This window comes from Diplotaxodon limnothrissa, linkage group LG5 (assembly GCF_057381915.1).
Source record: "Diplotaxodon limnothrissa isolate DT_005_m linkage group LG5, D_limnothrissa_male_GT1.1, whole genome shotgun sequence".
Taxonomy (NCBI): Eukaryota; Metazoa; Chordata; class Actinopteri; order Cichliformes; family Cichlidae; genus Diplotaxodon; species Diplotaxodon limnothrissa.
In genome coordinates this window covers 7,487,333-7,499,635 of record NC_140600.1, presented here as the reverse complement: position 1 = coordinate 7,499,635, position 12,303 = coordinate 7,487,333, and the positions used below count along the sequence as shown (strand labels likewise).

The 12,303-nt window shown below is 45.2% G+C and overlaps 1 protein-coding gene across 1 annotated transcript in view; it reads right to left on the bottom strand.

Moving 5' to 3' along the window:
• Positions 1 to 243: 243 nt before the first annotated feature.
• klhdc8a (kelch domain containing 8A) overlaps positions 244 to 12,303 on the bottom strand; it is a 31,069-nt gene continuing 19,009 nt past the window's right edge. Inside the window, exons 5-7 of the mRNA XM_085353729.1 lie at positions 4,320 to 4,421; positions 3,567 to 3,715; positions 244 to 297 (exon numbers count right to left, since the gene is read on the bottom strand). Coding sequence (XP_085209855.1) covers positions 244 to 297; positions 3,567 to 3,715; positions 4,320 to 4,421 — 305 coding nt within the window. The remainder of the gene's footprint in view (positions 298 to 3,566; positions 3,716 to 4,319; positions 4,422 to 12,303) is intronic.

The window sequence follows — 12,303 nt, the reverse complement described above, 5'->3', positions numbered from 1 at the left end:
AGAGCCAGCTCCTCCATTGTGCATCTGTGTGCTGACATGTGGGGCTCAGTGCCAGTTACGCCCAGCAGGGGGCAGTCTTATCCGATACATTACATCAGGCAGTCAGACTTGCACTCATTTCTCAGTGTTTGTGATGGTTCTTAAATATTGCACTACAGTCACAACGGGTGTTCGGGAAGGAGGAAGTGGAATCACGGCTCATCTGCGATCATCTGCGATCATCTGGGCGTCAGTCGCTACAGGCTACAGATACTCTTCTTCTTTAATGTAGAGGATCTCGTGTGCCGAGCTGGGAACCTGAAAGAAAAGACTGGCCGTCAAAGGCTGAAGAGATGTCTCCATAGAAACTAAATTCAGATATATGAAATAAATTAAAATACACATTTGGTCCCTGACTTCAATGTTATAATTTACTTTTCTTCCCATTCTTAGTAAATATGTACAGCATTTTAATGTAATATGATCTTTTTGGATGTGTCACAATTTCTAAAATGTCCAATATTGTCTGTCACGTGGATGAACCATTTGCACTTTCAGGTAATTGGTAGCTAAACAGAAACAATGTTTAGCTAAGGCTCAGCTTGCACTTACAAAACTGGGAAAGAGACATTTTATACACAAAACCTCTCCAACAGTTTTACACAGTGCTCCATTTTTCTATGTACAGGCTGACTTTCTTAAGCCACTCGAATCTGTCATCAATGACTGACAGCGTCTGGAAATGTGTGAATGAATTAATCTCTAGACTGGTCCAAAATTTCAACACAGCAATAAAACCCTCAGTTTTTAGTGCTAGTAGCTAAAAACAAAACACTAAAAATGAAGAAAATAAACAAAAACTAGCTAAGATATGTGCTGCTGTTTTAGTGAGTTGCGTCAGCCAGTCTAAGGAGTATTTATTGCTTATTTCTGTGACTGTGTATGAAGCACTTGTGCTGTTGTGTTGTTTCATTGTCAATCTCTTCATCTATTAACTGAATTGGAAGCATACATTTAAATCTAAACCTTCAGTACGTAGAAGAGGACAGGACTTTACATTGCCCCTTGGGGATAAATAAAGTCTTTTTGACTTTGACTGAAGCTCCTCATCAGATTTGGTGATACACGGACTGTTGAAACAGTTGAAAGCATATATGATGCTGGCTTGAACTTTGTGTATGTGCTGCTACTGAAGCGTCGCTCGTTCTTGCCAGCAGATGGTGCAGCTTGGACTGCAGGTATGAAAGTGCTGATGATGTGGCTCTGCTGTTGTCGGCCTGCCTTCACTGACATAATGTGCCCCTTTTCCATTTAGTGATGCTATGTTTATTAAATGTACTCTTTCCAGATCCTATCTCCTCCATCCAGGATTTAATCAAATGGTCAAAACTGATCAATGTCTGTACCATGCCATTCTGAGTCTAACCTTTTCCAAGCGTAACCTGGAAACTAGGCATAAAAATAGATACGACTGTGTTGACTATAAATTTGTTATTGACTGCTACCTGACCCTCCTCCTCCCTCACCTGAAATAAACTTACTACCTTCAGCGGACATGTCCGCTCCTCCTAGCCTGCTGGTAGCGCGGTCCACTTCAGTGTTGACAGGCTATCACTCGTGAATTGGAGCTGCTTTTACAGAGCAGGTTACTGCTCAGGACCACAGACAAAGCAAGAGATGGACTTATTTTAAAGGTAAATAGAAGTAATACTGTGGCCTTTTTCCAGATCGGACTCAGCCTTCCGATGGGGCTGGCGGGAGCGTGACTGCACATGCAAGTCAGTCATTTTGCGTCGATCAGTGAGTGTATTACTTTATTTAACAGTTCTATGTGTCTCGCTGTCTTTTATACTTGAATACATCAAGAGTACGATTAAAAAAACTGGTTATTAAAAAAAACTGTTGGTGTTTTTTGTTCTGCTAAAACATCTTTTAGGTCTTTCTCTACGCAGGAAAAACACTACACTGCTGTTTAATTGGAAATAATTGGAAAAATGCTGAATACTGAATCTCACAATCTGCTCCACTGACAAATGGTTCCCATTAATGTGCAGTGTACATTTGCTTATTATCAGCTAATACTATTTTCTTACTCATATTAACAGAGGTTGAATGATTTGGAGTCTACATATATTCTCAGACAGATTATTTAAAAGTCAAATAAATACTAGTGGAGTACGTGATGTAATATAACACCGCTAAATTAAAACTACATTTAAATGCATGCTGCGGTTAATAGATTTGTGGTGTTTGAAAATGAAACCTTTTCCTTGTTAAATACAGAGTTAGGCCCCGGTCACACAGGCCTAGAGGTGGGTCAACCTTTTCACTACCGAGGATCCCAACCCCAAATGTGGATGACAAATCCTCCAATACCTCTGAGATGGTGACATCGGAGAAGAGGGGGAGGGAGGATGGAGCAGTGAAACAAAAATAAATGGACGTTAATTAATAGATGCATCATTCGAAGTAGAGTGTTTGGAGGGCAGCCCAGCTCCTGAAATTCAGATAAATGATCTGCAGTGAAAAATGTTGGTTTTGCTTTGTTACTTTTACACTGAAGTTCTACATGCTCTGTTTCCGTCGTGTGTCAAACATCTTCAAGTTCCAATACAGCTTGAAGAGTAAAAGGTGAGTCCGGTCTGCATCTTTCATGCAAACTACAAGTTAACACTGCAGTCTTATAACAACCAAAGCAATCAGATGAGGGATTTTATTTGGCTGGTCTCTAGGCCTCTAAGGCAGTGAGCTCGTTCACTATGAACCTGATATTAAATAGTATAATTCTGCTTTCACTATTTAAGCAGTGGAGTTCCTGCCAGGGGAGCTTTTGCTGCTGTTTGTGGATTTGAATTCAGAACCTGACACACAACAGAGATCTGCTTGTTTTTCTGTTCACATTACTTCAAAAAAGGCTTTTTATAAAGTGCGCTCGAAGGGAAACTCCAGAGCTTTTACACATCAAAGTCTGTTTACAGGTAACAAGGAGTACTACTGCATGTGTGGAAAAACTTTGTAAAAAGTCATTTGAGGTCCCAGAGGGAGCTGCGTGAAGTCTGACAAATGTCCTCAGGTGATGCCACTGGAGCAGGAAAAGCAAAAAAAATATGGCTGCATTGTGGGTAATGTAGTCACCAAGTTTTGACAAGAAGAAGAATGCATGGAAATGCAAATAAAGATCTTTTTAACTGGATAGGGAATCTGCTAATAATACCAGTGTGAGCGGGGATGTTATTTTCAGCCCACTTACAGCTATTTTGTGTAAAGCAGGCTCAGATCAGCAGAGGCTCTATCTCAATGGGACAGATGTGCAGTGAGCAGGTAGTCAGACTGTTAAGGTCCTTTTCAGAACGTATTACTCACTAGTCCTTCACCACAGAGTGCCGCTCGGCATGAAATCACAGCTGCTTGCTGAGGTTTAGAAACAAATAAACAGGTGAACTGTGGGTTGCTTATGAGAGACAGCATCTGTCACTATGGATACCAACAGCTGTCCTGATTGTTCAGCGGTGAGGTAATGCAACTGTTCTCTGGTTTACTCTACAGACTATACATAACCCTTCCACTTATACTAAGTCCATGTGTACCTGGTTGACTCCTCCCACTACCAGGAGGCGGTCTCTGATGACGATAAAAGAAGCGGAACATCTGGGGAAGTTCATTGGAGCCAACCTTTCCCACTTCTTCTTCTGAGCATGAAAGGCCTCCACAGTGTCTAGTGCTGAAGGCTCATGACCTAAAGAATGGAGAAGAACAGCTCAGCTAATAATCTCTATGCTTTATTCTAGTCCTCTATACATCCAGTTTACAAAGCTAAGACTAAAATGTATTTAGTCTGCAACCCACGTCTATCCCAACATGTCCTTTCATTCTGTTTCTGACTGAATGTCTTATCTGTGTCACTGATGGCTGCTCTGTACTGTGTTGGGATCTTCTTACTGCTGTCCTGGTATTTGGCTTTTCATTTATGCATGTGGAAGGGCATGGAGGTCCCACGAGAGAGCTATGCCAGTATAAATTACAGTATACTTTACTGCAAATGGAGATAATGATCTTCTCTTGATTGTTACAGTAAAATGTATCAAATGTTTGAACTTGCTTGTGAGGCCTTGTTATACTTGCTGGTGTGCAGGAGATTTCTCAGGGGAAGCTCATGTTTACAGAGAAGTTTCAGGATTTTGCTTAGTTAACAAAACTGCCACTGATAATTTATTCAGACTATCTAAAGCCCAGCAAAGTGTTCAGGCAGTAAAAAGTGATTACAAATCATCAAGTCCTTGTGTGTAGGTTTTTCAATCAAGCTGATCAGCAGAAATTAGTTTGCAGTTCATCTCTCTTACCAAGTCCTCCTGCGACCACCATCCGTCCACGCAGGAAGGCAGCAGCAAAGTCAGCTCTCTTTGTTTTCATCGCCACTGTCTCCTCTGACTTCAGCCAGGTGCCTGAAAAAAGGGAAAGGATAACAAGCGACAGCTGGGGTGAGCATGTTTGTGTGTGTGTGCACAAGCTCATAAAGTAGATGAGGTGAAGTCTGGTGGCACCGTAGTCCACCTTCAGCGAGATAGGATGCTGCTGAGTTTTCAGAGGATGACCTACCCAAACAGGTCACCCACAAGGCAGCTGCAGCCAGGACAAGGATCGCACACACACAGGCAACAAGGACAGAAAAAGGTTATAACGAATTCAAAGTACAGGAAGGGAGAAAAGGAGGGTCAAAATAATGTTGGGAGGGAGTCTAGTTGAATGTGTGTTAGGACACTGAAAAAGTCAACAAGAAAAAACATTTATCATTTGGGCTGACGCTGCCGGAAACATTGTCATAGCCGTCATATCATCATATTTCACTGCAGAGCTGGTAAGGTACGTTGCCAAGCTTTCAAGTTGCTGGGAGACTTTGTTCTGTTTCAGTCCTCAGTGCATCTAGGAGGCCTTATCGGGCTGTAGCTCAGGAGGTTGGTGGAGCAGGTCATCTGCTGATTGGAACATTGGTGGGTACATCCCTAGCTCCCTGCCTGTATGCCAAATATCCTTGGGCAAGAAACTAACCCCAAGTTGCTCTCCAATGCTTCCATCGGAGTATGAATGTTAGTCGGAAGGCACTGAAAACAGTGATATGGCATGCAGTGAGTAGAAAAGCGCTATATAAGAATCAGTCCATTTACCATCTACACATATATTTATAATTGTGGTTGGTATGATCTGAATGTATACTAACCATTCAGACCATTTAACCAGATCCTTTTTAAATTTAACACCTATTACTTGTGTAACAAAATTACATGTAATCAAATGACTTAAAGTCAGCATTTTGGACACATTTGTTTGATTGTGTCAATAACACCACTGCATTCAAAACTGAAGCCTCACTGCTGGGAATTGAACGCAGGTGCAGGGTTAATTGAGCGCTAATTCTTATCCACCATCAAACAGCTATTGGCAGCTTTAATCCTAAAATATTGGTAACAACATTAAAATCATCAGACAGGTGGGAAAGACTTTATAATTTAATCTCCTTAATCACCAAAACTTAAGACGGACAGTGTTTTCTTCAGTGCTGTCTGATGTGGTTGTCACGGGGAAGTGACATCTGCGGCACTCACGATGATTGTCATGAATCGCTGTGTGGCAGGCAAGCAGGAGTGGTGGACCCAAAATGCAGAACTCAGACACGGAAGTGAAACTTAAGGCGCAGCTTTATTGCTGGGAAAAACCTCGTACAAACTAAACTCACCAAAAGAAAACCAAAAGTCAGAACAGAGGAACCAAGGACTGAAACACTGGAAAGAAACACTAAACTGGAGCAGGAGACCAAACACTAGGAACATAGAAGCAGAACACACAGCTAGTTGAGGGTACGACGCGACACCGAGTAGGGGAAGACACAGACACTAAATACAAGAGGTGAACGGAGCAAAGAGGAAACAGCTGGGAGACACGGCTGACGTTGATTACACTGACCAGACAGGGAGAGCACAAAGCTGAACGCACTGACAAAGGACACAGACCTACAAAATAAGACAGGAAGCACACGCCAGACAGAGACAGACTCGTAAACAGGCATAATGACGTCATGGACAAACAGAGGGACATACGGGCAGAGAAGACCAAGCACAGGCAACCTAAACCAAACATAATCATCATCGTCATCAACATCATCATCAGATAACTAAAGAATCAGAATATAATTGTAATCAAAACAGTATCACCAGAGAATAACCAATCCATAATGCAAAAATAAACCAAAACATAAGAAACTCAAAATGCTGGGTCGACCCGACCCAGGACCGTGACAGTACCCCCCCCCCTCAAGGGCGGGCTCCAGACCGCCCAACAGAAGCACAAAAAACAGCCAAAAACAGAAAACAACCCAACCAGGGTGGGCGGCGGGGGACCAGGAAGGAGGGACAGAGCCCAGAAAGACCCAGAAGGTCAAGTTCAGGGGGCCGACCCGGAGGCCGACAGCGCAGGAGGCCAAAACAGTTCAGTTCCGGGGGCCGACCGTGTGGACGGCAACTGCGACGACGGGCAAACAGTTCCGGGGGCCGGCCACGCGGAAGGCAGTGGCGGCGACAGAGCAGATCCGGGGGCCGGCCACGCGGAAGGCAGTGGCGGCGTTCAGGAGGGTGTTCAGGAGGGCGTCCACGGTGGCGGAGATGCCCAACAAGCGGCCTGGCAGATGACCGACGATGTGGAGGCGGTAGTAGGGGACCTGAAGGCTGCGTGGCCCCTGCAGCCCCAGGCGAAGCGGAGGCTGGACCAGACGGGGATGACGAGGATGCAGAGGCCGGACCAGACGGGGATGCAGAGGCCGGACCAGACGGGGATGCAGAGGCCGGACCAGGCGAGGCTGAAGACACGGAGGCCGGACCAGGCGAGGCTGAAGACACGGAGGCCGGACCAGGCGAGGCTGAAGCAGTGGCTGGACCAGGTGAAGCGGATGAAGCCGAAGCATGCGCTGGACCAGGCGACGCTGAGGATGCTGAATCCGGACCAGGCGACGGCGTGGAGGATGCAGCAGAGGGCCAGGCAACGGCGTGGAGGATGCAGACGGAGGCGCTGCAGCAGGTGGCGGCATGGATGAAACTGCTGCTGCAAGCGTGGATGAGGCTGCTGGTGGAGCAGCTGGTGGCTGGACGGGCTCCTCGGGCCCCCCAGCTGACGAGGAAGGAGGCTGGACGGGCTCCTCGGGCCCCCCAGCAAAAACAGTCTCAGAACCAGTGGGCACTGGAGCCCCTGGCACACACAGAACAGAACCAGCAGGTGCGGAGACCTCTGGCAGGAACACAACAGAACCAGCAGGCACACGGGCCTCTGGCAGGGACAGAACAGAACCAGGCACACGGGCTTCTGGCAGGGACAGAACAGAACCAGGCACACGGGCCTCTGGCAAACACATGGCAGACTGCAGCTGCACAGAGCATTGAGTCTGCTCAGGCAGCAACGGCCGGGTGCGGTCCTCAGCTGGCTTCTTAACCGCCAGGGGTCCAGAGTCTGCTGGGGGCTGAAACCCAGCCTCTGGGGAGGCCCTGGAGTGAATCTCAGTCTCAGAACTGGCCAGCTTTTGAGGACTGATAACAATAGTGTTTGGTTTGTCTCTCTGATTAGGATTCAAGGTTGTGGAACAGTTCTGTAAGGGTTGGATAGACATAGCTTGCTGTACCGGAGGTGTAGGTGAAGATGATGGCTGTATAGGTGGCTGAGCTGAGGGCAACTGAAGAAAAGGTCGGGAAAATGATGGTTGTGAAGTTGGAAACCGAGCTGACGATAAGGCTGATGATTCCTCTACCAACTGAGCTATTGACTGGGCTAAGGATTGAAATAAGGTTTGTAGTAAGTCAGGCTGTGGATGTGACTGTGCTATGGGAAGCGAGGCTGAATGTGGTGGAGGTGGCGACTGAGCTTCGGGCCGGGCGGCTAACAGAGCTTCGGGCCGGGCGGCTAACTGAGCTTCGGGCCGGGCGGCTAACTGAGCTTCGGGCCGGGCGGCTAACTGAGCTTCGGGCCGGGCGGCTAACTGAGCTTCGGGCCGGGCGGCTAACTGAGCTGACATAGCCCCAGAATAAACAGTTCCAGATGAAACAGTCTTAACTCCTGGGTCCGAAGGAGCATCAGAAGCACAGTCTTTTGAACCAAAGTGGAAACGATCGCTCTCAAAATGAATACTGTCATTTTCTGGAACAGGAGGAACAGAAGATCTAGAGTTCATGAAGCTGACGTTAGCGGCCTTGGGGGAAACGGTACGTTTATCCCTCGACACAGAAGGCGAATGTAGGGGGACTTTGTCACTCACCCTAGGCGGTTGGTCGAGAAGAGTCCCAGGCTCCTGCCGGAGCCGTGAGTGCTGGCGGGCACGTTCGCCGCTTCCAAGTAGAAGAGGAAGCAGCACTGGCAGAATGTGACAAGGAATGACTCGGCTGTGGCTGCTCCTGCTGTGAAGTGGAAACGCTGGGTGAGTCGGGTGGCACTATAATGATCCCTAACATCTTGTAGAAAGCTTGAGCTGGTGTAAGCTGGTTGCTCGCGGTCTCATAGTAATCCTCCCGGGACCGGCGGGAGCGTTTTCTGTGAGACCGGGGCATCCGGGGGGAGGAAGCAGGTGAGTGGACCGAAGGGTAAGCAGCTAGTGAGGAACGGCAGCACGGAGGCCCTCCAAGCGCTAGCCGGGTCCCGTCAAAGGCTGAGCTGCGCTTCCTCAGTGAGTCTGCTGGATCCATACTGGTCGCGTCGTTCTGTCATGAATCGCTGTGTGGCAGGCAAGCAGGAGTGGTGGACCCAAAATGCAGAACTCAGACACGGAAGTGAAACTTAAGGCGCAGCTTTATTGCTGGGAAAAACCTCGTACAAACTAAACTCACCAAAAGAAAACCAAAAGTCAGAACAGAGGAACCAAGGACTGAAACACTGGAAAGAAACACTAAACTGGAGCAGGAGACCAAACACTAGGAACATAGAAGCAGAACACACAGCTAGTTGAGGGTACGACGCGACACCGAGTAGGGGAAGACACAGACACTAAATACAAGAGGTGAACGGAGCAAAGAGGAAACAGCTGGGAGACACGGCTGACGTTGATTACACTGACGAGACAGGGAGAGCACAAAGCTGAACGCACTGACAAAGGACACAGACCTACAAAATAAGACAGGAAGCACACGCCAGACAGAGACAGACTCGTAAACAGGCATAATGACGTCATGGACAAACAGAGGGACATACGGGCAGAGAAGACCAAGCACAGGCAACCTAAACCAAACATAATCATCATCGTCATCAACATCATCATCAGATAACTAAAGAATCAGAATATAATTGTAATCAAAACAGTATCACCAGAGAATAACCAATCCATAATGCAAAAATAAACCAAAACATAAGAAACTCAAAATGCTGGGTCGACCCGACCCAGGACCGTGACAATGATAAAATGTGTAGTTGATAGTAACAGGAAATGGAAATTCAGCCATGAAAACAATGTTTCTCTTTCCCCAACAGATTCTGCAAAAACTTCTCATTTTACTTTCAGGCTTTGTTGCTGCCAAGCTTTGTTTATCTGAAGAAAACCCAGACAGGAGAAAATCGTGACAGAGGAAGACAGATAACTTCATTAGGGAGTGAAGGAAAGCGAGGGAGAATTAAAAAGATAGAGACAGAACAGGAGAGAAAAGGAATGTCTTACACTTTATCTTTGTCTATCTCACCTTTCTTCTCTCTCTGCTTTTTCTTTGCACTTGTTTTTCCCCCCATTCTCCTTCTTTACCTTCTCTTCCGCATTGCCTTGTTCCTACCATTTTTCTTTCTCCTTTCTCTCTCTCTCCCTTTCTTCCTACTCAATCTTTTTAAGAGGTAGAGACAAGGTCGAGAGCAACAAACAGAGGTAGAGAATGAAAACGAGATAAGAAGCCAGATGGTGAGTCTTGCTGTGTGTTGCAGCAGTGTGTAATGAAGAGCCGTGCTTCTCTTTCCAGCCTGGTTAAGTTAAACTAAAGGGAACAGAGCAGAGATCACAGCTGGCCGTCCACTCTGTTCTGTTTTCTCCATAGCAAAAAAATCCTGTCTTGGTGTTGAACATCATCTGTGCAATTCAAAAAAACCCAGAAGTTATTTATAGTTAGGAATCAGGTTAGACCACCAAAACATGGTTGTAATGTTGAATAATGTGATGCATAATAAGCAGATAAGCTTTAGCTTCTTTATGTCGCTTATTATCAAATTGCTTGTTAAAAAATGTTCACACACAATCACAGCTTTAAGGCTGTATGTGAGTCATTTCATAACACTAATGTCCAACAGACTTGGATCAGATGTTAATGGAGCTTTAGTGTTCCAGCTCTACAGTACAAAGTCAGTGCAAATTTCAATAGTCTGACTGAGCTTTCTTGCTGAAACCATTGATACTCAGGTACTCATCACGACTAAAAACAGCTACTGGATTAAATACTTATTTGCAACAGTATTGATATCAAGAGTGGCGCCTCTGCCTCCTCCAGCTGACATACAAACACATAAACAGTAGCCAGCAATTACTGACAGTCACAATAGCAATCTATTATTATTAAAGTAGTACGATTAATAGACGGTGTTCATTAAACAGGATAATACAGTTATATGTGTCTACAGTGTGACTGAGGCAGGAAAAACTCTCCCAGCCACTAACGACAGCCTTACCAACTCTATTTGATCAGCAATGAGACATGACGAGCGCGGGACAACCTCTGACAACCTCACAATATTGTTTTCAATTTGTTGTTATTTTATTTTATTCTTTTGGGCTGTACTTATGTTACTGTATTTTTTGGCACTATGTCAGACAACTTAAGTACAGTCCTGTGACTGACATTGTTGTTATTGGTGGTTTGGCTGTATTCAGGAGGTCGAGCAGGTCATCCAGTGATTGGAAAGTTGGTGGTTTGATTCCTGGCTGCTCTGTGGCAGCATGCCAGAGAATCCTCAGCCAAGAAACTAACCCAAAGTTGCTCTTCGATCATTGAAGTGTGAACGTTAGATCGACAACACTTAGGCATAAAAAAAAGTGCTTGTATGAATGGGTGAACGAGGCATGGTGTAAAAAGTGCTTTGAGTCCTCCACGAAAGTAGAAAAATGCCATATAACATCCAGACTAGTACTATTTTTATCTTTGTATTAAGAAAAAACATTCTTCCCCCGTGGTGTCAAAATGGCATCAAGTAGTTTAAGTGTTGGTACTGGGTTTGATATTCTAGTATTGTACCAACCCTACCAGTGCAAAGACATCTCAAGCAGATTATTTCCTGCTGTTTGCTGCATGTGAGAAAGGACAGTTGTGGAAAATATCCTGACCTGATTCACCAGAAATTGTCCAAAGCAATATCTAAAAACTGCTTGATTTTTGCATTGTGAAAGATTCTGGATGTATGCTCTGAATCATCGACATTTAAGCTGCAGCAACAGAGTCTTTTGATTAAACTAAACCTTAAGAAGATTAGTTATTTTGGGAATTGATGGTAATTTAGTCCAGTAATACTGGGTCATTTTTGTAGGATGTATTTTGAAATATTATATAACAAAAGTGCTGTATGACAGCAAAACAATCTCATGTAGTGATATGTAAATCGTCTTTACAAAACGAGCCACTTCAGAGCACAGTGCATTTCCTGTGTCTGCTTTTTATTTTTAGCGGTTGAATAAAAATATCTCTCGTCACTGCACTACATCGTCTGTTAAAGACTTCATTACAAAAGGGCAGTTCTATAACCTCGTCTTTGATGTTTTCTTCTATATTTGTATTCATAAAAACAGGCATCAATCTAGAAAGAATTCAGACAGTAATAGCTGATTTTCAAAGAGTGCTTACAGTGTTGCAGGCTGGGTTTTTGTCTTTAAATTACAGCTGTGTCAACACATCCTTCTACAGACTTGTGGTTCAATCCTTTGAGACTGAGCTGCAACTGCAGGCCTCGTTCCTATTTGCTTTGGAGGGATTACACAAGTCTTCACGCCAAGATTTTCTTTGTAGGATGCGGGGAAAACACCAGCATGCATTATTCTCCTCTGGTGGGAGACTGCAGAGGAGAATAAAGAGGCGAGAACGAGAGAGAAAACACAGAGAGAGGATTTCAGATAGAGAGAGAGCGAGACAATGGAATGAAGGAGATGAAGCGATTCTCTGAAGACTGGGCTTTGTAGTCTGTGTGGTGGTAATTTCGTCTGTGGCTCTCCTCTGTAATTGTCCCTCATGATTAAAGCTAGAAAGGGATGGTGATTGGTTCTCGCTCTTTGATAGCTTGGGTATGTCACGTTTGAAATCTTACAGACTGCTGACCGCACAGATGATCCTTTTGGACAGA